Source organism: Rhinolophus sinicus, linkage group LG02 (assembly GCF_036562045.2).
Source record: "Rhinolophus sinicus isolate RSC01 linkage group LG02, ASM3656204v1, whole genome shotgun sequence".
Classification (NCBI taxonomy): Eukaryota; Metazoa; Chordata; class Mammalia; order Chiroptera; family Rhinolophidae; genus Rhinolophus; species Rhinolophus sinicus.
This window is the reverse complement of record NC_133752.1, coordinates 163443906-163465034: the sequence shown is the minus strand read 5'-3', so window position 1 is coordinate 163465034 and position 21129 is coordinate 163443906. Positions and strand designations below refer to the sequence as shown.

General features: G+C 40.8%; 1 protein-coding gene across 1 annotated transcript in view; it reads right to left on the bottom strand.

Moving 5' to 3' along the window:
* Positions 1-263: 263 nt before the first annotated feature.
* The window catches only part of ITPR2 (inositol 1,4,5-trisphosphate receptor type 2), a 431615-nt gene continuing 410749 nt past the window's right edge, over positions 264-21129 (bottom strand). The window contains exons 56-57 of the mRNA XM_019737570.2: positions 3822-3983; positions 264-3119 (exon numbers count right to left, since the gene is read on the bottom strand). Coding sequence (XP_019593129.2) covers positions 3033-3119; positions 3822-3983 — 249 coding nt within the window. The 3' untranslated portion in view covers positions 264-3032. The remainder of the gene's footprint in view (positions 3120-3821; positions 3984-21129) is intronic.

The following is a 21129-nucleotide window of genomic DNA, read 5'->3' as shown; positions in this document are numbered from 1 at the left end:
AAAACTGAAATTAGTTGTCAAATTTTGCAAATAGAAAGCTCACCATGGCCTCCCAATCTCTATGTGTGGTGTGCACGCCACGATTTCACCCATTTTAGTGACTTGCCTGGTTCCTGGAGACATCGTGTTTGTATTTCAGGCGCCTGCTCCACTCTGTTTTGCACTATATAACAGCGTACTCATCATCAACAGAAAAACGTCAACATGCAAGAAAATAAGCCCTTTTCTAAAGGAACTTTTTAAGGGGTAAAAAATATGATAAATTACACATGTATACAATTTATTTATTAATATTATGGTCTCATATGATACAAATATTTTCGCATCTAAAAATAGTATTTATGAAACATACTTTCATTAAACTCTTGGGCCTCAGAATGGACCATATAGGGGAATAAAATTCTTTTGAAATTAAAAATTTTATTCAGCAGAAACTGATACTTTCAACCTAATGTGGATTTTAATAACTACATAGTAAAACATTTTCCTTAACATCAAAATCCAGCATGATTGTATTTAATATCACTAAATAAATATAAGAACATTAATTGATACTCGCCTAGGTCAAATATTCCAGTTGCATCACAAACATATACATAACAAATATAACTTTGTATCAGATGTCAAATTTCTGCATTATTATCTTCTCCATCATGAATTTGAAAGCCTGCAAAATGCCCTTTTTGTTTGCTTGTTTTTGTTCATTTTGCCTTATAATCTCTAAGCATTTAGGCAGGAAAGAAAGAGAAGCACAACTTGGAAATATTTCAGTTTTGAACAAGTAAGCATCTTGTTAGTTGCAATCTCTTTTGGCTACTTTCCATAGGAGACAAATATGCTGTGAGATGGTGAGCTGCTACTAATAATGGTTGGAGAGGTTAGGCCATTTCTTGATAGCAGTTACATACCCAATGGCTTAGTCCCTATAAAAACGAACTATCACAGCATCAGAAAAGACTAGACAGTTCATCATCTAAAAGACAGGTTGCTCTCCTCTGTACAAATTAATCTATTTTCTTGATAGTCAGGATCAAAAACATTTCATTTCGTGCTGAAACGGAGATAGGTTCCTATACTGGAATATGGCCAACCTTTTCCACTTTTCTCTTTTTTTCTCCTACCCACAAAACTCTCTTCCTAAGTAAAATATTTTAAAGTACTTTTTCATCTAATACTGTTATAACAATGATGATCTTGGAGTAAAACAATGGCTGCCTTGGTCTACTTCGAATTTGGTGAAGCCCTTTTAAAAAATCACATATGTGATACCGTCTAAAGTTTTAATAAAGAATTAGGGGTAACTGAGTGACAGTGGAATTTCTCATCTATTTATTGAATGCCTACTAGATTCAAAGTTCCATGTTGCATGCAGATATATATCCCAATTTCTTCGTCTCATTGGATCATGGTCCTTCAGCAACTGATCAGGAAAAACACTATCATGTCAGAGTGAAGAATTTTTAACTTGGGGAGGGACTGTGGCTGGCGGTGGGGTATCAGTAGATTCAGCTCAAACATTTGTTGCTCTGGGTTTCAACAGTATCACTCCAAGTCTACATTTTAACAGTGTGTAGAAGAAGGATTGGTTCAGGCATCCTTTATAATCTACTGAGACCATGAGTTGAGAATTTTAGGAGCCAATAGTTTAAACTGTATTAAAACAACCCAAAAAGCTTTAAAAATGGTCATAGCAACCTTGTCCAGCCTTAAACCTGAGTGGTAATAACTTGAGCATTTTAAGCCTCTGGAGGCAATTTTTGTCCCTATGGGGTTGGGGGCACCTCCCTGGGTCTGGTGTCATGTGCCTTGCTCTCTTGCCACACAGTGGATAGCCTAATACTTTCATTATCCAAATTTTGTTTTAACACTCTAAAAGCATCATTTCTAAGAATAATCTGAGTATGGCAGATTATTTTCTCCCTCAACAAATTCTGGTTGCATAATTCAACATAAAAACAATTTGGGGAAGGGATTATTATCTTTCTGTATTTCGCAAAGTTCTCACTGATAAAGTTTAAAATATGCAATTGATATGCTGCATTTTCTTGAGTATTGAATACATTTCTTATATATTTTTCTTAACTGCAGGAATAAAACCACTCAGTTCTTTAAGCACAGCAAACATGAATCAAATAGCTTTTACTTGATATTTAAAAAAGGCAATGCCACCATTGTAAGTTTCTCAATATTTCCTGTCATCTTTAAGCGTTCCCATTTATTAATCTCAATATATTTTAATAGCACACATATGTTTTCAAAAAAACTATTCCCTGGGGCTTACTGTCAGCTTTTTCTTCCCCAAATCTTTTAAAATCTTAGCCTATACATAACTTAAAACACGCTTTTAACAAGTTATATGAAAATCTCCTTTTGTGCTCTATATTGACAGAGCTGCTTTGAATCTGGGAGAAAGCAATCACATTCCACTTGTGCTGTCAGCGTGAGGGCCATAAGCTCCAAAGCACTAGTTCCTAGAGCTCTAAATCCATTGTGTTGCATGTTATAAACAAGGAAATTGCCCTGTGACAGCTACGGTTTGGAAGCATTAACATTTTTCTTTGCAACTTTCATTTTTAATCTTTCAGTTATTTTCTTTAGTAAAACTTAGCCACCCAAGTATGACTTCCTGTATCACTGACCTATATGCCATAATTAAAAGAAAGAAATTCCAACCAACCATGACAAAGGTTGCAGTCAGCATTTAAGACAAAACGGACTCATCGATTTAGCAAAACGCAGTTCTCTCTGCACTGCCTCTCCTTCCACCCTGCCGCTCCCTACCCTCTCCGTCCATTTGAGCATTAAGAATGCGTGATGTGTGCTTCCTAGCGGCTGCATTTTAAGTTTGGCCTTCTCAACCATGAAAACACAGTTATAAATTGTTCTCCGAGCTAAACCACTCAACATCTTGGCACTTGGCTGTTTTTAACTTTTCAACAATAGGCACTGTTCACTCCCCTCCATCTCAGTTCTTTATTCAGTGATCAGGCAGGACACTGATGAAAGGCTAGTCACGGCTTTCCCCCATGGTGTCAGTGTGGTGGCATGTGATGGTTCACATGGGGTGTGTTTGATCCGAGAAAGCCCAGTCTCTGCTTATTCTTCCTTTGTTCTGTCATCTGCGGGAAAAGAGAGAGTGTGTTGAGCTGATTTCCTCACTCTTTCCTACTGCTGGTGGGCCACACGGTTTTGGGTTAACATTTCCCAACACCTACAGCCTGTCTGGCATCATATAGAATATATTTATCCAAAAAAGGGAAAATATTTTTAAGTGAAATTTCCATAAACAGAGGAAAAAAGCAAACCCTTCTCTGTGGTTAAGAAACAGGAACCACGGTTCCTTTAAAGCAGCCCTTGCTTGTCACATAATCATCACCATCACCATAGTCATTTTAACAGCTACCACAGTTACTTTTGATATTATTTTTACAGATGCTAACAATTTTACATGATGAAGGGGCTGATTATAGCATTGAAATGACAGATGCTAATAATGATCTGCCTTTCCAATGAGTTAAGTAATTACTACGATGGTAGAAAATATGATTTTCTATCAAAAAGTGCAAAGAGGTCTTTGTATTTTGGCATTTGCGCCTTCCTTCCCCCTTCCACAGGAGAAGTGTCACACACGATGGGGAGGTGGGTATGTAGGCCTCTGCTTGCTGAGGTGTAGTTCTTACAGCACAATGTGGGGTTTCTTTATTGGAAGTTACAAGTCTCCATGGATCACAGGCTTGCCCCCAGGAGGCTCTGGGGCTCCCCTTGCTCAAGGTCATGAATGATTCCATCCTACCCAGCTTCATGTCCCCGAGCACACTGACCTGCTCCTTGAGTTCTGCCAGCTGACCCGACAGCTGTTTGACCAGACTCATGGTCGACTCCAACTTCTCCTGGAGGTTCCGAATTTCATTTTGCTCACTGTCGCCTTCATTGCTAACAAGGGACATGGCTCGCATCCGAGGAAACCAATCCAAATTCTTTTCCTAAAAGAAAATAGATGTTCAGGACCAAGGGAGTAAGTATGGAAGGGAGCCTGAAGTTCTTTCCGTAAAGGATGTTCATAGATGTTCATTATGATTAACATTTAAATCAATGTTCCTTAGCACTCAAAGCAAAAGGTACTCTTTTTGGTCAGGGGCGGTGAGGGGCTAAGGGTAGGAATGAGGTGGGGGTTACACATTGGTCTTCATGAGCTGGGGGAAGATCTTCAATATCAGAAGAAACTTCCTGTGGGCTCCCAGGGAGGTCCCGGATAGAGCATTTAGAACAGTGTCATGGACCCTGCAGGCATTCAGTGAGTCTTGATGAATGATGCCATAGGGTCTGGAGGCTGGAGAGAGCAGATCCAAGTGTGGGTGGATACAGTATAGGCATGAGCTGTCTCTCCTTGCCCCTGGCACAAAAGAGAAAAGGGTGGAGGACTAGGAGAGTGGTAAAAGAAATGCTTCAGTTCCAGCCACCCACACTAGTTTACCTCCCACTTCCCCAAGACAGGCTCTGAGCTGGGCTCAGGGAAGAGGGAAGTGGGAGGACATGGCCCTAGGTTACTCTGTCTGCTCCCTTTGGAAACATTTTATTACAGTGGGGGTGAGGCTTCAGAGTTAGACTTCCCCTGAGGGCAATAGTTGGTACCACTTCTGTTTTTCTAGGTGAACTGGGCATAGGGGCGTGTGTGTGTGTGTGTGTGTGTGTGTGTGTGTGTGTTAAAGACATTATGGTGGAGACAGAGAGTTAACCTGATACCCAGCTCTCTTGGAAACTCTTCCTGATTGCCTAACACTGCATTACTTATATTCCATTTTCAATCCTTAAAAAAGCTTGTAAGGTAAACCGTATTGTCTCCGTTTTATAGATGACGAAACAAGTGGCCCCAACAGTTTAATTACCCAGGTCACATGCTAGGAAATGGGCGAGCTGGGATTTGAAGCCAGGGGAGTCTTTCTACCACTGAGTGGGTATGTCAGTCTGTATCCATTTCTCTAAGTCTTCATCTTCCAACATCCTCAGCAGTAACTTTCCTGCTTAAGATTTTTCCACTCTAGAAAAGCCCACTGCAGTGGCTACAAAGATTTCTGCCTGGTGATCCCTAGAATGAAAGTCAACAGAGTAGTTTCCTCCCCTAAGGTACAGTGGAAAAAATCCACGTTATCTCTGCGCTTTTGTCTCAATCTTATCTAGCCCATGGGTTGTGGTGGTGGTAGTGGTTTTTGTTTATTTGTTTGTTGTTTTTAGGTCGTTGTGGTCTAGTCTGAGAATAACAAGTTCTTTATCATTCCCTACCCCCAATGGCAATGAAAAGGGCTGATAAATAAAGGATTAAGGATAAAACATATTAAAGAGTTTTAAACTGCTTTTAAACAGCTGTAACTGATTAGCGTTTCAAAGGAGTATGGTATTGTATTCCTAAGTGCAGAGTGACAGCCGGATTCATTCGTTCAACCAATCCTTCAACATCTATTGCCAGGTATTTAGAGATGAAAATCAGATAAGACAAAATGTCTGTTCTCAAGGAACTTGTGGCTTCGGATAGGCCTCTGAGAAAAGTGGACCCTGCACTGTGTATATCAAAATCCTTTGGGGTTGCTTGTTAAAATTACAGATTTCAGACCCACCACCTCTTTCCAAATCAGAACCTCCTGAGGGTCATGCCCGATTCCTATGTGCACTAAAGTTTAAGAACTCTGGTCCACGGAGACAGAGAAGATAAATGGTAACCGCTGGGATGGTGGCAGGGTAGGGAGATGGATTGAAGAAGTGCTGAAATAGCTTGTGTGGGGAATGGGAAACCACATACATAGGGGCCATTAAATGCCTGCAGGGCAGGATGGATAACCCAGCCTTGTAGTGATCCTGGCAAAGACCACTATTCACCAATAGCCTAGGTAGATGTGCAGCTGAGGCAGAGAGCTGGACTGATAAGAAGATGGTGCATCCCCTGCAGCGGGCATCAGAAAGACAAAGGTGTTGGGAAGCGAGGAAGGTCAGCAAAGCCACAGTTCAAGGAGGAACTCGAATGTGGGGATTGGTAGGGAGGCTGGAGAAGAGCAGACCTGTGCTAAAGGCTATAGAAGCACTGACTCCTTTCAACAATCCAATGAACTTCAATTCTCCTACCTCTTTAGGATCTGAATGATCTACAGTATTCTCTGTTATCTGAATTGTACAAATGAAGAAACTGAGGCTAACAAATGGTTTAGCTGGGATCCCAACCCAGGTCTGTCAGCATGGAAGTCGTTTGGCCAGACAGGAGACTGTGGACAGAGAATGGAATAATAAAACTTAAAATTCTGAAGGTAGAAGAACTTCACGAAATGAGAATTCTAGGATGAGAGTACTTCAAATACGATAAAAATATTGGTAAATTTGAGGAGTTAGTATTTAGTGGGTACAGAGTTTTCATTGGGGAAGATGAAAATTCTCTGAAGATGGATGGTGCTGATGGTTATATAACAATGTGAATGCTCTTAACGCCATAAAACTATATAATTAAGATGGTAAAAATGATAAATTTTATGTTATGTATATTTTTACTTAAACTATTTTTTAAAAATCACTGGATATGTAGAGGATAATCTTTTGGACGCATCATGCACAAAGTCTCTGAAGTCATCTGAAGGAGGTCAGTAGTTGGAATGGGAGAGGAAGCTGTGGGCAGCCATGGGCCTAAATCTGTGATGAATGTACAGGGGTGACCAGGAAGTATTGAGGACAGTGCTGGGAAAGGCTTGAGGGTAAAGATGTGATGATGTCTTAGTAATGGGAAGCCAAGTGTGCTGGCCCTCTTCTAGGGCCCTTAGTACCAACGGGTTGGGAACGCAGGCAACTGCCACCAGCTGGCTAAAAGAGAAGGGGCTCCTCTTGGGAGAGCCAAGAGGGCAGAGTTTGGGGAGAGAAGACTCGGTCTGTAACAGGACGGACTCCAAGTGCTGATGGAACAGGAGGGTTTCAGAGCCTCAGACAGCTGGGCCTGGGGAAAGAAGCTACCAGGTGACACGGTGATACCCAAGATGTGAATGGTGAGCACAGCAACTTTCAGAAAGTGTCCAAAAGAAACAGAGGCCAAACATTGTTCTAATGCTTAGCAGATTGCAACTCAGCCAAAAAGAGCATGGGTGAAACTGCCTCCAAAGAAATACTACTGCAGGTTTCCCAAAGGCCGGGATATCAGCCCCGTCCATGGTTTCTGGCTTTTCAGGAAACAATGGCCGCTCTCAGGGGACCATCACCCCAGCCTTTGGGCCACAGGACTCTCTTTCCCTGCGCATTCTTTCTTCCCTTGTTCCTTTGTTCATCCATTCATTTACTCAGTCTTACTGTGTTTACTATGTCTGTGCTAGGCACTGGGAAAACAATAGTGAGTTGAACCCTGGCACAATTTTTGTGCTCACGGAATTGACAGTCTATGTGGAGAGAAAGACTTCAGTCAAAGGATGAGGAAAATAACCTGCGCTTCAGGGCTGGGTGGGAAAGCTACAGGCTCTGTTTCCTTTCTCTTAGCCCCTAAACATCATTCTCCTTTAATCCACGTTTGGTTTTGCTCCTTTTTCTTTCTTTCATTGCTTGTTATCGCTGTGCTTTTGCTGTGTGCTTGTTACTCAGTCTTTTCTCTCCTACTTTTGTGTTTTGTCATATCAATTGACCGTAATCTGAAACTAAAATATATATAATGTGTAATTACAATTTTTTTCAATAGGGAATGCTTTATGATTCCTTTTCTTAATTTTTAAGGAACTTGACTTGAATGTCTTACATCTTTCACTAAAATGGGGGGGGGGGGGGAATAGCCAACCTAGATTGTTTTTGTTCCTCTTTTTACAAATAAAACCAGTCTTTTAAAACTAATTTATGCAACCGATGTTTCTTCAAATTAATGCAGAAAGTACATTCTTTTCACCAACATTAACTCAAACACAACTGTGTTCTTAGAATAAAAGCTGCATATGTTTTTTTCATTGAAACTGGCTCCCAATTAAATACCCCAAGGTTCCTCTCGCTGGTCTCATGGCACCCCTGGAAGGCTCCGCCTGAGTCGGGTGAGAAAGTTGAGACCTGGACTTGAGTCTAAGCCAGAACCGCAGGACGGACACAGAGAACAGTGACCAGTGAACAGGGCACCACTTCCTCCCCATGTCGACTTGTAATGTGTCCTCCGTCTAACAAAGCAGTTTGACCTGACTTGTTGTTTCTCGGTTACTCATATGTGCTGTGTACATCTTGTGATCACGCACATGATCAGTGGATTCTCATGCGGACGCTGATTAGTCAATAGGAAATCATTTCCTTATTTCACCAGGAATGAAAATATTTGACCACAGGGCAGTATACAGTCGGGGAAGTTGCAGATTAAGTGCTAGACTCCGAGGTTACAACGTACGATCCTAGTGACTTGGGTGAGTGGAAATTACTCCAGAGCTTCTCGAGGTTTCTAAGATGCAAAGCCCCGAGATGAAACTAGTCACGTCTCTGAAAACGGACACACAGAACAACATGTAACCCGTAACCCTCTTACTGTTCCTAAACTCCAATAATAGCATGTCTAGAAGATCAATAGATAGAAATATAAAAATCTTTCAAATAGTCCTTTCAGCAGTGAGATCAATTTTACTTATTTAATTTTGTAGTTATTCAATAAAATGGTTAGGTTGTCAGTGTCAGTCAAAGCTCAGCCGTGCTTTGTTTTCACATGTGCTTCTTCAATGTGATCCCCCATTTGTGGGAAAGAGGCCATGTGGTATTATGTAGATAGAGTACTGACCTAAGAGGCAGGACACCTGGGTTCTGGTTTTAGCTCAGCCAAAAACTAGCTACGTGGTATAAGAGCGAGAAACAGCCTTACTCTCTGAGTTTCCGTTTCCTCATCCATAAAACCAGAATGTTACCCTAGGTGGTCTCCATGGCTCCTCCAGCTTGTCATTCTGTGAACTATGAGTTCAAGGAAAGCTTTAAAAATCAAATTGCTGAGACAAATGTGGAGTTTGCCAAGTGAGCAAGCAGACACATAACATTTAGGCTAGAAGCAGCCTTGAAACCACATAACCCACGCTCAGCATATTCCAAATGCCCAGCCTGAAACCTAGAAAGTATAGGTTTCCTTGAGGTCTTACAACAGAGGACCATGAGGTCTTGCAATTGATTCCCATTTCTGGACACGTTCTTCCAGATTATGTAGTGGAATAGCTCTTACATAATCTATCCCTGTTGATGCTTAGTTGACTGCAGGATAAAGAATACGTAAAGATTGTAATGTCTTTCCACACCAGAATGAGATTAAGAGTAATGAGATTGATTTCAGTGAGCCAAGCACTGGAGAAATGGTCTTATGCCTTTTTCGCTCTATGAGGCACACATTAAAAGCTGTCTGCATGTAAGCAGAAGAGACAGCAAACGTTGTAGTTCTACAACATAGTAATAGATCCCATTTGTTGGCTGCCTGGCACGTGTCAGGCACTTCAGCCATGCTAGGGCCAATACCCAAAACAATTCCATATAGCAGATGGAGGCATCCATCCCCATTTTGCAGACAACAACACTGAGGCAGGAAGTGGATTAGTAACTTGCGCAAGATCACATAGGTGTTACAAATGGCTGGGCCAGACTTCGGCCTTCACCCTGTGCAACTGGAAATCCCGTGTGCCTTTCACTGCACTGGACCACTTTTCCATGTCTAATGGAGATGTCAACGCTTAGCTTCTGAACTTGCCAAAGAAAACAGAGACTACAGTGAAAAAAATCTATTTTACAACTTGAACTCCCTTAACTACTTCTTCTGGGGTATGCTAAAGGTTTATTTATTGAAAATCAGAAACAAACCCTCTAGGCATTGTATCACAGATGCCTATGCAGGTACTGATGGAAATCATACATCAACACTTGACATTCACTGTTTTGCAGAGTGTTCCATAATATCGCTAATGACGTGTAATACATTGAACATACTGTGTACTGTATTGTATTGGAATAGAATACCAATAAACCATTTTACATATACGTTCACCCCTGCTTCCAGACTCTCTGACTATGCTCAGGAATGTGCTGTCACAAGACCATTTGCTAAGGTTTTTCTTGGTTACCATCCTCTTCTAAGCCTTATGTTTATACTGCATTTTCCATTCTCCAATCATTTGCAAAACCTCCTAGGCTGACAAGCATAACCATTTCCCCAAAACCTCAGTATGACCGACTGCATTCCTCTCTTTGCACTTTTGGCTTGAAGAGGTCAGCAGAAATGACTCAAAAGGAACACTAGCAATGCTGATATTCCCTACTTAATGGACCCCGAGACAGACACCATTTCTGCTTTCCTAGAAGCTCAGAGTTAGGGAAATAATCTGGAACGAGGGTTGTGTAGGAAGTCAAAGCAATCATTTTGGTTAAGGGAGAGTCCCTTGTGTACCTCATCCCCGTCTCCGGTCAATGAAGTAGGGGCTTGGTGGGCTTTTCACATTCATCTCAACATGGCCTTGCGGGCTGGGTAGGTTTAGGCATTATCTCAGAAACTTAAGGGACACCTACAACCCTGGTATCTGGGTTTCTGGCCTCACTCCTAGTGAACATGCCACATGCACATGACAAGTGTTGCTCAATGAAGGCAACAGGCTGTTCTCACAGGGGTTCAGATGCAGGCCCTGGGTTTATGAGGAAGAAGAATGAGCTGGAAACCATAGTCTGTCTGACAAACATTAGGGACTGGAGGTGAAAGAAAGGATCCAGCTGTGTCCTTTGAATTAAAACACTCTTCCTAGATTGACAAATAAATGATACATTTCTTTCCAAAATGTAAATCAAAACAGCTTTCTGCAAGTACAATCTGATATTTTGACAGGACTCTCCTGAAATTTCTCTCAAATATGATCGTCATCTTCATCTCCATTGCATGTGACTTATTAGGAGAATTAAGAATAACATATTTATAAAAAAGAATACATTTATATGTAGAGCTCAAGGAAAATTTTATACACACACACACACACACAGGCACACACACACATCTATATAGAAAATACTATTTCTAGAGAAGAAAACATTCCCACAAATCTTTTAACACCAGAGTCAAATGCAACACAATAACAAATGGAGTTAAAATCCATTTTTTAGTAACTGCATCTGTTACCGCTTGAACTTCACTGCCTTTTTTTCTCTCACATATGTATGTGTATTTGTGTATATAAAGCACAAATAGGTTTGTCTCGCGGAAAAAAAAAAAGGTAAATCTTCTAAAAGACTACTTAAATTACTCCTTTGGAATAAAAAAAGAATGCTCTTGTTTTATTTTTTCTTTGAGGGCAAACTATTTAATGTATGGTCATCAAATGTCAAAATCACGAAAGGTAGCTCAAACAAGGGTCCGGCGTGTGTTTATCATCACAGAGCTTTATCTGTCATAATGTGATTATACTGAGTTTGCAGGGGACCAGCTCACCAGCTGATGTTCTCTTACTATATAAGATATTATGACATCTTATCAAATTGTTCTTTTAATTTGTTTGGTCTATCTGTAAGTCTATCCCTTGTCTTCAAAATACCACCTAAGCAGAGGAAAGGAATTGGTGGTCCTCAAAGGTGTCTCCCCTGGGCTGGCAGCATCAGCATCAACTGGGAAATGGTTAGAAACGCAAATCTTAGGCCAAACCCCAGACTTACAGAATCAGAAACTCTAAGGTTGCGGCCCAGGAACCTGTGTTTTAACAAGCCCTTTAGGTGATTCTGGTGTGCGCTGAAGTTTGAAAACAACCATGCTCGATAATTCAATACTTAACCAGTGATATCAATATCACTCATCATTGGGTGAACCTTAAAGAAAATTTTTAACTGTACTTACGTTACACACTGATTAAATCATATAATTTGTTGGCTAAATAGGGAAACATTTGAGCATGAAAGGAGTGTTATTCAAACTTTTGCAGAGACAATGGCATAACCAGAACTGTTCTGGTCAAAACTATGGTCCCTCTGGGTTCCATTAAAAGCTGGACTATTATTTATGGTATTTGGACCAACTAGTTAGGAAAATGAAAGAGTTCTGTAACAGTATCCAGGGAGCCTCAGTGGATTAGAAAATTGTATTTATGTACATGAACTGCCGAGAGGATAATTTTGAGGTATTATCTATTAGGAAGTCGTAAGTATTTTGTTCACTTATAAGCTGCCTATAAAAATGGGTTTTGACATATTTCTCAAGGGAGTAGTTCATACCCACTACTCTCATTTCATTATTTCCCATTCTTTCTTTTTCTCTTATAAAGTAGATGGATATTAATACTCCTCTGAAATTTCTCCTTAATTCCAATGACCTTCTCTCAAAAACTCAAAACATTTCCCATCGTTTTTCACCATCACTGGTCTCCCTACCAGTCTCTGAATTGTTTCAAAGGTCTATCCCCAAGAGCTGGAGCATGGTCATGCTGGATCTGGAGTGGCTCCTTTGTGTTAGCACAACACAGAGACTTAACAATAATTTCAAAGTTCAACCAAAATGATGTGCCAGGTTGTGCCCAAGAAATCTTACACTCAGGGTCAACTTTTTATTAGCATCAGAGAGCTAAAATTTTTTCACTAGATTCTTCAAACAGGGCATCAAGTGCATTGAGGAATGCTGAATAATAATAATAAAATCTAAATTGAATCCAAACCAATATGTTCTTCTGGGATGGGGGCAATTAGGGTGTGATGTCAAAATGGGACTGAACTCTACGTTTGAGTATAGCTTTGCAGAGTAGAGCAGTGACCACGGTCTAGCTGGCTCTGGGACTTGGAACAACTATAGGGTGGCGCATAGCGTGAGAAGAATCTTACCACGGCTGCCAATGCATCAGCAGCTGACTAGCTGAATCCACAGACAAAGTATCCTGAATACACTGAGCCAAGCAGCTGTAGGTGATGACACAACTCTGCCAACAGCTGGTACATGTAAGAACAAATGAAGTAATTTCAAGTAGGATGAACAAGGAAAACTTCAAATGACAAAGCAGAGCTGGGGACACAAATCTTCCCAGGACACAAGTGAGACTGAAAGAAGAGTATGGTAAACTTAACTCCAGAGGATGGTGGCTCTTTTTGAATAATGGCTCCTGGCTGACTAGCATAATAAGATGCCAAGATGCAAAGGCACAAAGTTTTCATGAACAGGAACTGCAGCCGTGAGCCAGAGCAGTTTGACCCAAAAGCAATGTGGAAACAATCATTGATCAAGCAGGTGCTGTATTTCTCATTTTCATGCAGTTTCACAAATAAATTCTCCAAATTTTCAACGGATGCTACTCAGGCTCTATGCATTTTACCCACTTTTCCATTATTTCAAACATTTCCCTGAGTATTTGTTTTAATGGAATAGCAATCTGATAGATGACTTGAAAAAAAATTGAAATATGTAGATGCTGGAATAATTCCTACATGTAAAACTTGTTTCTGACACATGATGGAGCCAGTCGATGAAACACTATAATGCTGGGTTATGACTGGCTGTTGTACACAGGTGCTCCATGCTGATGAGAACTCAGATGCTGCCCTGAGATATTTTATAATGAATGCTGACCGATTTTTAAACTGTGTCCTAATTTAAGTATACATCTTGCCTCCTCAATAAGATGGTGTACATGTTGAGAGTTGAAATCAAATATATATATATATATGTTGACAGCCCGCATAACAGCATGGGCAATTTCTGATCTCACATTTCTCCACCAACTTGCTTCTTCATCCATTACCTTCCTCCCCACTACCAAACTGCCCACTCCCAGGTCCGTTACCTTCCGTGGCTGGGCACTGTTGTGTAGTAAAGAATCGGATTGGACTTTGCTCCTGGTCCCTAGGGGAAGACTCGAAACCCTTGAAATTTCCGAAATGATAGAAATGTCTTTGTTATTCACAAGTTCCCTGGATCACACCTGAGTTTATGCTATTGAAATGACTCCTGGTGGACCTCTAGATAGCTTCTGGGTGGGAACTGGTCACCAGAAAGACCAAGTACATGTGATTAGAGAGTTGGGACTTGGAGCAAGCCCAACCTCCAGGGAGAGGAGGGAGGATGAAGATTGAGTTCAATTACGTGGCCCACGATTCAATCAATCAGGCCTATGTAATAAAAGCCTAATAAAAACGCTGAACACTGAAGCTCTGTGGAGCTTGCTGGTTGGTAAATACACTGATGTGCAGAAAAGGTGACATACCCAGATTCCACGGGAGAAGATATGGAAGCTCTGTGTTCCCTCTCAGACCTCGTCCCACGTGTCTCTTTATTTGGCTGGTCTTTCTGATTTGTATATCCTTTTAATAAAACTGCAATCATAAATACGTTTTCCTGAGTTCTGAGTTGTTTTAACAAATTATTGAATCTGAGGGGATCATGGGAACCATTGAATTTTTAGCCAGTCTGTCAGAAGTGAAGGTGGCCTGGGGACACCCAAAGTGAGGTTGGTGTCTGAAGTAAAGGAAGTCATGTTGGGGATTATACCCTCTAACTTATGAGGTCTGTGCTAACTCTGTGTAGTTAGTGCCAGAATTGAATTGAAGCACCCCTAGTTAGGGGTGATATGGAATAGTTGGGGTCAGAATAGGCACCAACCCTGTTCACTGCCTCTGGTTATGGCCATGTGGCCATCAGCTGCTACAGATGGTAAGAGGGGCGAGGTGCCATGATAGCAATGGACAAGCAACCAGGTAACTGGGCTAGTCAGGCATCTGCTTTTGCTAAATGTTGCTGGTCTGAGACATATAAATTGTGGATACTTGATAGGAATTTTAAAAGAGCCACAGAAGATAGAACACACTCAGAGACCTGCAGCTATATATACAGTGGTACCTCGGTTTTCTAATGTAACCCATTTCGGAAGACCATTCGAGTTCTGAAACGTCCGAAAACCACGGCATGGTTTCCCCACAGAAAATAATGCAAAATGGATTAATCCATTCCAGACCTATAAAATCAACTCCTGTAACTGCAAATTTTGCATGAATTTTACTGTCTAATGATACTATAGATCCATAAAATTTACGGAGTTCGTAAACTGAAATGTTCTTCAAGGGATATGTTTGAAAACCGAGTTACCACTGGACACACTTAGGGTATGACCATGCAAGGCAGAAAGATTTATCTGGGGTGTGTTTATGGCAAAAGAATAAAGTAAAAAAGGATGAGGTTTAATTGTGATCTTAAATAAATTCTCTCTTTACCCTCTACCCATTCTGCCTGAGGGGTTAGGAGCAATTTGAACTCCACCAGCCTGTGAATTTTCTGTGGTTTAACTATTTACTCTAGTATGTTCTACCCATTCCCTTGACAGGAATTAATTATGTATACTACAAACAATTGATGATGCTGAATCAAAAACACTGACATATTTTTTAGAATAAGTTTTCCTAGCTTAAAATCTAAAGTCCTTTCCTAGCCCAGGGGGCCCTTCATGATCCAGTCTCTGTTCTTCTCCTGTTCTGGCATCCCTGTTGGTCCATCCCTTGCATCCCATCCTGTCTGGGATTGGCACTTACTGATCTCTAGATCTCTCCATGGCTTGTTCACTTACTCCATGGAGGCCTCTGCTCAAACGTTACCTCTCCATAGAGGCCATTCTTGGCAATGCAACCTAACATACCTCCACCTCTCTCTATTCCTTTCATGTGCTTTGTTTTTCCTCATCATTCCCTAACATGACCTACAATATATAGTTGTCTGTTTCCAATAATAGAGTGCAAGTTCTAGGAGGGCAGGGCTTTGTCTCGATTGTTCTTAGTGCCCAGAACAGTGTCTGGCACATTGTAGGTTAATAAATGTTAGCTGAATAAATATCGAAGCCAAAATGGAGGATGCAGAGGGAGAACGGAATTCTGCCACAGCTACTAATATTTTTTACAAGGATCCGAGGAGAAGAATATTCAGGCAAAAGTTGAAGTAACTTGGGCCATGCAGGGATGGTCTATGCTCTGTGTTAACACTAACCAAGGTGAAACCACTCTCGCTGGCCCCCAAGTGAGAGGATGCTTAGCGTGCAGGGACCCAATAAAACAGGCTGTGATTTAAAAGGCAGGGGTGATTTAAAAAGAATGGGAGGCAGCCCATTCTCTGACTCCCAGCTCTGCCTCTCATTAGGTGTGTGATCAGAGAAGGTAATTATTTACATTTCTTCCTCTGAAAATGAGGCTAATAATGCCTATCATTAGAATTTCTGTCAGGAGTTGATAAGATGATGTAGAAGCACTAGTGCAACGCCTTCCCCTTGTGGGGAAAGAGAGCTAATTATTTCTAACAAGCTTCTGGTGGCAGGAGAATGGAATGGGAGTTAGGGCCGGGCAGTTTAGGTATAGCGTGTGGGACCACATGGTTGGGGCAACGAGGATGGAGAATTGATGAGTAGCCTGTAACTGGTGTCATGAGATTATGACGTCCCTGAAGTCCACAGGGACAAGAACAAGGAGTCACCCTGATGTGCACGTCCACATTTTCCCACATCAATTGCCATTTGGGAGTTTCGGAGGGTTTTCCCGCCACTCTGCCCCACCCTCCTGTTTAGTAACCTCATGGGATTGAGGAGCCTATTCATTTGTTCCATATCCCCAAGTACAACCTTTGCCTGTACGTGCCCACTTTTTAAAATGCAAATTTCTCAAGTTGCCATGGCTTTCAAAATCTACTATTTGAAAATCACTGACACACAAAGAGAAAAGGGAGGCCACCGCAGAAGGGAAGAATTCTATTTTTGTCTCCGTTTCTTTGCAAGAACTGTAGTTGGGCTTTCTAAGGGGCGGTGCCCACACAGTCAGAGCTGACTCCATTTGTGTATCTGGACTGTTACTTTGAAAGAGAGCTATGAGGCTTTTTTCCAGGGTATTTTAGCCCTTCCATATTTTACTAAACACACTATTAGTCCTCTTTTACTTCCTCCTCCTTTATTTATCTTACCCAAGGGGGCACAGAGAACCACTTCAACACATCAAATGTATCTCTTCTCTCATCATCACCTCTCTTCAAGGCTCACTGCTTTGGAGCAGTAATGTTGACCTTTCACTTTGCTGGTCCCCAAGCCCATAGCCATGCTAGGAACAATGCTAAAGAAGCCTTGCCCTTGGAGCCATTTTTGACTTTGCCATAACTTTGTGCTTGGAAATTGGATTATAGGAGATGTCTGCACTTGGGGCTTGGTTTGTAGCTTCAATATGCTGCCAGTGAATGCATGTCTACTTAACTGTGAAACTGACCAGGCTTTTTAGTGCCCTTACAAACAGAGTTTATTTGGATTTAAAGTTTATCACCAGGAATGGAAAATTGACGGTTTTGCCAGTGTTAGTAGCCAAGACTTCCAACGTCCTGTTGAGAACCCAAGTTTATCCTTAGCTCTCCAATAGATGTTCTGTTATATCTAATAAATCTCACCAGGCAGATGGGAATATATTTTTTCTTTCTATTAAGACTTTAACGTAATTTGATTACACCTTTATGTGACAGTTACAAATATTCTTAAAAGCCATTTTAGTGGTTCAGCCCAGAGTTTAATAATTTTTTGGATTTGGGGTACATATTCAGAATTTAAAAGAATGTGACCTCACATTTAATTGTGTTGTGTTGGAAATTACGTTATCTATCGGAATTAGAGCTATAGCTTTTCGACATTCTTTAAGGTATTTGGTCACGATTTATGTATCATGTAAGCATAATTTGACCACATTTCTGTTCCTCAGAGCAATTTTTGTCCTTCCTGTCCCATTGCCTCATAACTCTTTTTTAATTTGCTGAAAAATGTGGGGAATGATTTAGTAACACAACTATTATATATAATGCAGATTGCATGGGCTTAGATTGTGCACAACTGCAACTACTTTTAGAAAAAAATCTAAGTATTTTAACCTGAGATACAGGTGCCTTTTGGCTAATGTGATGTATAAAAAAATCAGATTTATAAAACCAACCAAACAAAATAAAGTAACTCATATTCATTTCAAAAGGCTTCTTTCCCCAAGGGATAATCATAGGATTTCTTTAAGTAACAATTTTCCTGGGGAAAATTGGAAGTATGACTCAATTTTCAACACAAAATACATTTACGTGCAACATTCCGATGACATGCCTAATATAAAAAGTGAGGAAGAGATTATTTTGATGTGCACTATTAGGTCAAGCAGTTAATTTAGAAAAATCTTATTTATCTTGACAACCGTCTTATTGCAAAATCAACTTTTATAGGATGAAAACAGCTGATGTAATGTGCACTGCAAACTTTCTACCAGCCAAATCCTTCTTTCAATACATGGTCTCCTGAGCTATCCCTAAGTTATAGTATCACCACCTTATTGCATAGAATCCCATTGCAATAAAGACACTTATGACAGCTGGTACAGGGAATGAGTTATTTCTGATATGCCCAATTTCCAAGCAGTTTGGGATCCAGGGGCTGGAGTGCACTGCATTCCTGGGCTTCCAGCTAGAGTCAAAGTGCTAATGCTCCATTAAACAGGCTGGAATCACATCACGTGCAGTCACAAGTCACTGAATGGTGTTTAGAGCAATGCCACCTGCCTCAGTTCATTGACAGCACTGGACAGGCTCTCCGTCAGACCTTGTCACTGCCAATTTATCTCCAGCCTGAGCTGAAGATCAAACCCAGAGCTTGCAAGGATGTGTTCTTTATAAAAACTAAAACAATTTGCATAGTGCTTCTGGAGCCTAAATGCCAACATAATGTTTTAGAAAACATGTCTTTCTATGTTTTCCCAATGTCACATTCACCTAAGAACCACTTAGATTTTTCTCTGCTTAGTGCCTGGCACATAGGCTGAGCAAGCACTCAGATAATTGGGGTCTGGATGCACACATGCAGGATTGTGAATAGACTTTTACTATCATCACTCCCCCACCTGCTATTTTTAATCAGTCACTGGTTACTTGTAAGTATATATTTTGTATGTTTCTCATATGAGACCCCTTTTCTCTACTACAATGCTACTAGGACTCCTTAAAACCATTGTCAAGAACTGTTCGTCTGCTCAAACACCATCATTTTCTAATCTATCAAATCTAAACTTTTTGGTCCCTTGGTACAACATTAAAGCCCAATCATGATGTAGCAGCCTAACCCCATTTACAGGTATCTTCTCCTGTATCCTGCTTAGCACCCTCACCCTTCACTCTCCCTTATCACCTCTTTGTAAAGCGTAACTGGCGGACAAAAGATAGGGAACCTACCAGCAGTCCATCTTAGGTTGAGCAATTTTGTTCTCTGATCCTCTCTTGGGAGAGGGATTAAGCTGGATGGGAAGGTTGCACTAGTTCTTTGTAGCCCTAAATTCTCTAAGACCAGGCTTCACCATCTCAACTCCTACTTAAGTTTGGGGGCAAAAAAATTGGAATAGATATGAAAGAAAAAAATGAAGGAGAAACCATTAATAAAATTGGTAGTATTTCAGTCACATAGTACTTTAAATAGTTCATTGCTTTTTTGTGTTTATTATTTCATTTTATTATCTCACAACCCTGTGAAGGGCAGCCCTAATTGTCCCCAAGACACAAGAGAGAAAACTAAGGTACATAGCTGTCCTTGCTTAATGAGTGTCACATAGTTAATGAGAAAGTCAAAACTACACTACAAGCTTTTGATTTCCAGGTCCCCAGACCCTTTCCCTGGAGATCATGAAGTGTTAGAATCCTTTTCATGATATCTTAGAACAGAGTCCTACAAATCGCTCTAAGAATATAGTCACCTCTAAATGCTTGAAATTAGTACTTAAAAACTCAACTCCAGATAAATGAAATGTACATAAGGACACCTTAAGGATAAAAGGTCTTCCAGAACAAAGAAAGACCCAGCCGTTAACTAATAAGTGGAATTAACACATGGAAAGGCAACGCTGTCAATCAATAGGAAGGCGGTTAGCTTGGAACAAGTGGGGCAGGAGGCAGCAGATGCAGCCTGGGCCTACCACTTGCCTGGGGATATTGGGCTGGACTCCACACTCTCCATAGAAGACAAAATGAGAGTAGTGATAATAAGTTAGAATAAAAAATACAGGGCTCTAGGTGCTGTCATATTTACATTTGTTATTTCATTGCATTTAAAAGGAACTCCACTGCCCTGGTCATTTTCCCTTCCCTGCTTTATTTTACTCTGCAGCATCCTTCACTGTCTAGCATACTATGTTATTTATTTTGTTGATTGCCTGCTATTAGAACATAAACTTCATGAGGGTAGGGAATTTTGTCTGTTATGTTTATTGCTGTTCCTCAGTGCCTAAAATAATGCCCAGCACATAGCTTAATAAATAGTTGCTAAGGAATGAATAAATGAATGAACTTTCACAATAACCCTTAGTAGGCACTAGTTATTTCAGCTTACAGAGAAGCAAACTTATACATAGAGTTGACTAGGTGTTTCCCAATCACAGAACTCCTAAATGGTAAAGCTAGTACACCCACACAAGATTCAAGGTCTCTTTTAAACTCTAGTCTGTAGCTGTACGCAGCGATAAGGCTGCATCAGCTCCTCCCAGTCTGATCAATCAAACATTCATATCATGCAACCAGCTAACTCTTTTGCTCCAAACCTCTGCTCATTAAGCAACCTTCTGATTATAATCTGGCTTCTCAGGAAAAAATACACTGACCAGCCATCATCCGTGACTGTTCCGCTTGGATATTATAATTTACCTTGTTAAATCCATGCGTAGGCATTCTGACTTATCCACTTCTCCGTCTTTTGACTCTGATTACTATGTTCCTGCCCCAATTCATTCTGTGTGCCCTGATGGCATCAAGAATCTGAGCCTGCAATGTTTAGCACAGCATCTAGAATTAATCACCTAAGAAAAGTCCTGTCTGGAGCACTGTTCCTGAGAAATCACCTGTGACCTGCAGTCGGTCAGCCTCCCCAGGTCGTAGCCCAATATCACTGCATTCCCATTCTACCCAGGATAAAGTATTTTTAGCAGACAGTATTCTAACTACAGTTATCGGGTATAATGTGGGAATGACAGCGATGGACATGAGTTGTGAAACGAAGCTCACTGGTATCGTGCTGGCTCAGCTAGAGTACACAAGCAAACCGCAGCTTTATTTCAGGGTTTACCAGCAAGGTTAAACTGGGAACTTGACGCAAGTCAGACAATTTTCATGTCTGAACACAGAGGAAGGGAAACATTTGAGGAAGGGAA